Source organism: Colias philodice, chromosome 32 (assembly GCF_061535455.1).
Source record: "Colias philodice isolate Cphi_HAF_F1 chromosome 32, ilColPhil1 Martin Lab GWU primary, whole genome shotgun sequence".
Lineage (NCBI taxonomy): Eukaryota > Metazoa > Arthropoda > Insecta > Lepidoptera > Pieridae > Colias > Colias philodice.
Window position 1 is genome coordinate 2515684 of NC_143117.1, and position 3517 is coordinate 2519200.

Consider the following 3517-nt stretch of genomic DNA (forward strand, 5'->3'; position numbering starts at 1 on the left):
TCTCTTCCTCGCGAGTCTTCCACTTCGCCACCCCACCACGGGCTTTTTGCGTTCGCATCGCCTCCCAGGACCATCCTATGGATACCCAGCTCTCTCCCTATCCGCCTAAGATGGTCCAGGTAGAGCCCCACTGGTTTATCGGGCTCGAAGTAGAAGGACACTACAATCATCTCCCAGGCTTTGGTTCTGAGAGTGGCCACAACGATGTTGTTACTGCTAAGGCGTGTATGTAGTTCGACATCCAGTGTGTCGTCGAGTACCACAATACACGCCTTTACTGCTCCACCCCCTTCCCCTTCGCTCTGGAAGATCCTCACTCCATTGTATGTCCTCATACTTTTCGCCCCACCAACGTAGGGCTCTTGCAGCAATGCTACGCATGCCTTACGCTTGGTGGCTTCGAGCAGTAGCTCCCGTGTGGCGATTTGGCTCCGCTGGAGATTGGCCTGCAGCATTCGGTACTGGAAGGACTCACCTTGGGCAACCTTAGCAATACGCTACCGCCGATCTGGCCAGAGCATCCCACCTCTTTCTTTCCGTACACTCTCTGTCAAAGGCGCTGTGCTCTGCGCTGCCTTTCTTAGCCTTTATGCAGTTGATGCATTGAGGCACTTCTCCCCGCAGCCACTTGTCGCACTCGGTCTTCATGTGAGGACCGGCGCAGTGGCTGCATCGTTCCTTCTCCTCCCTACACATTCGTCTCGTATGCCCGTACCCAAGACAGCGCGAGCACTGCACTAACGGACTTTGATCCATCACTTTCACTCTACTTAGCCCTATATGGGCGTATCCTTCACTCGTGCATCTCTTCCATACCTGTGGACTCACCCTGGCCACTACGTGGTTCTGGAGGTGGTTCCTTGCTTTCATCACGTACGCTACTTCTACCTTTCTCTCTTCCCCCTTCAGGCCCTCAAGGATGCTTGCATTTTGATTACTGAATGCTGTGACGAAATCGTCAACTTCGCATTTCATTACATCCCTGAAGACTAGTAGAGGGCTCTTATTTTTTACATCTTCCACTACTAATCCCTCATTCTTTCTCAGCCTTTCCTTCACCTTGATTCTTTCTTCCTCATTCGCACAGCCGACGACCACCTTCCTGTTCTTCACCTTTCTTACCCTCTCTACTTTCACCCATCCGTCCTTTGCATCCACAGTCTTTCTGATCATTTCTAACACCTCATCACCCGTCTCTTGTTCGTCTTTGGATGACACCATGACCGAATGCAGGGCTCTTGCTTCGGGGAGTTTCTCTATGACTCCCTTCGAGACAACGCCCGCATAACTCGCCGTTTTGGCGACAGTCATGTTGCCCTCCAAAAGCGAGCTCAATTTGTCCATTTTATTTTCATTCTCCCGCATGCTTACTCTCATATCTTCCATTCTTGTCATCATCTCTTTCATACTTTCTTTCATTCCTTCACTTAGGTCCAGATTTCTCACCAATGCGTCGTCAACTACGCTGGGACCAGCATCGGATGGCGGGGGGGGATGTATAGGGTCCCCACTACGCCCTCCACTACCAGCCCTGGCATTGGTGAGTTCAAATTCAATCTCTTTTATTATTTCATACATCCTTTCTAGCGCCGTAATTACCCCGTCTTTTATATCAGTCTTTAAATTTCGGGACTCCCGCAGGTGGGCTTTCCCTTTCAGCAGAAGGGCTTTCCCTTCTGCAGTCCGACTTTTAGGTGTTGCAGGCTTCTTCACTGGTTCGGAGATAGTGAACGTGTCACTGGCACGCCTCTGGGGAGTGTGGATCATGATGACTTAGGGGAGAAAAAAAAAAAAAAAAAAAAAAAAAAAAAAAAAAAAAAAAAAAAAAAAAAAAAAAAAAAAAAAACCCCTGTAATAATAATTATTCTTAACACTATTAGGTCTCCCAATAGGGGAGATACCTGTCAATAATTACAATTAAAAATTAATATCACAGATATAAATATAAGGTATAAAATATTAATATAAAAATATAATATAAAATATTAAGGTCACTGATAGTTAAAAATGGTCAACTTAACACTATTAGGTCTCCCAATAGGGAAGATACCTGTCAATAATTACAATTAAAATAAATATCACAGCTATAAATATAAGATATAAAATAATAATATAAAAATATAATATAAAATAAAAATATAAAATATTAATAGGTCACTGATAGTTACAAATTGTCAACTTAGCACTATTTAAAATATTAATAAAATATTAATACGTCCGTAATAATTACAATTGGTCAACAATAAAAAAAAAAAAAAAAAAAAAAAAAAAAAAAAAAAAAAAAAAAAAAAAAAAAAAAAAAAAAAAAAAAAAAAAAAAAAAAAAAAAAAAAAAAAAAAAAATCAGGTCAATAAAAAAGTCAATACTTATACTTAATCAGTCTCCCAATAGGGGAGGCACCTGTCAGTGATTACAATAAAATAAAATAAAAATGGAAATGAGCAGCAAATACTAATAATATGATATTAGTAATACCTAATAAGTATTATAGTCTATTGTTCAGTTTAAAAGTCAATCTATAAGTTATACGATAATATTATCGTACGGTTCGACCTACTAAGCTAGCACTAGCTTACTAAAGCTAGCTAGTCAGTACTAACCACTCAAGTCAATAATTAATAATTATTATTATTACTTAAGACTATCAGGTCTCCCAATAGGGGAGTCGCCTGTTTATGATTTAAGATAGAATTAATATATAGATAAGATCAAAATGAATACATATATGGACAAATAATACATATGAATAAAAGATAATAATATTATAATATTATTGTGTTGTGTGATATAATATGGTCCCTAAGCACTCAGTATATAATACCTTAGTCTAACAGCTACACCAAAAATGATGTAGCTGGTCTATTTTTACAAAATACTAATATACAAATACAAAATATAAATTAGGTTAAAAAGAAAACATTAATTCGCCACCACGTGTTTACTGTTTTGTTGATTGCACCCGTGACCTACTTAGATATTTCTCCCGAAATACGTTATGAGGAGTTAAGATAATTTATTATCTTTGTGCGGGAAGGTGTATGGAATATCCCAGCACTAATTTAAGTAGGAAACACGGTGGGGGGAAAGGAGAAAAGTATAGTTTTGGCGGAAGAAAGTTTCTACTTTTAGGTTAAAACACTCTTTGGTGTCTATCTTCGCCAATTTTCAACCGATTTCCCCGGGACAAAAACCACAACCTTTATTTTGATAAGACGCGTCTATTTGCACTTGTATCGTTTCACCATGCACTGAGTTAGGGAGGATTGCCACCGCCCGGCTTGCCGAAAATTGTTTGTTTTACCTTATGTATGGGTCCTAAAAATCCCAAAATTTTCACAGGCACTCGTTTCACTAATACCCACAACACTACAGTTCCGGTTCGCGAAGTCCCCGATATAAATCGGGACTTCCCAGCGACGCCGTACTTTTGTTAATTTAGTAAAAATTTCTTTTCGTAATAACTTTTCACAGGTTCACTCGATTTTAAAACCGTTTTCGCGTCCGTATCTGTTGCAAA

General features: G+C 39.7%; 1 protein-coding gene across 1 annotated transcript; it reads right to left on the bottom strand.

Moving 5' to 3' along the window:
- Window positions 1-486: 486 nt before the first annotated feature.
- LOC149474952 (uncharacterized) lies at window positions 487-2436 on the bottom strand. Its single transcript, XM_089714039.1, has 2 exons — window positions 2242-2436; window positions 487-1849 (listed from the first exon to the last, which is right to left on the bottom strand). The coding sequence occupies exon 2, from the start codon at window positions 1765-1767 to the stop codon at window positions 487-489; it is 1281 nt and encodes a 426-aa protein (XP_089570165.1). The 5' UTR covers window positions 1768-1849; window positions 2242-2436.
- Window positions 2437-3517: the final 1081 nt, after the last annotated feature.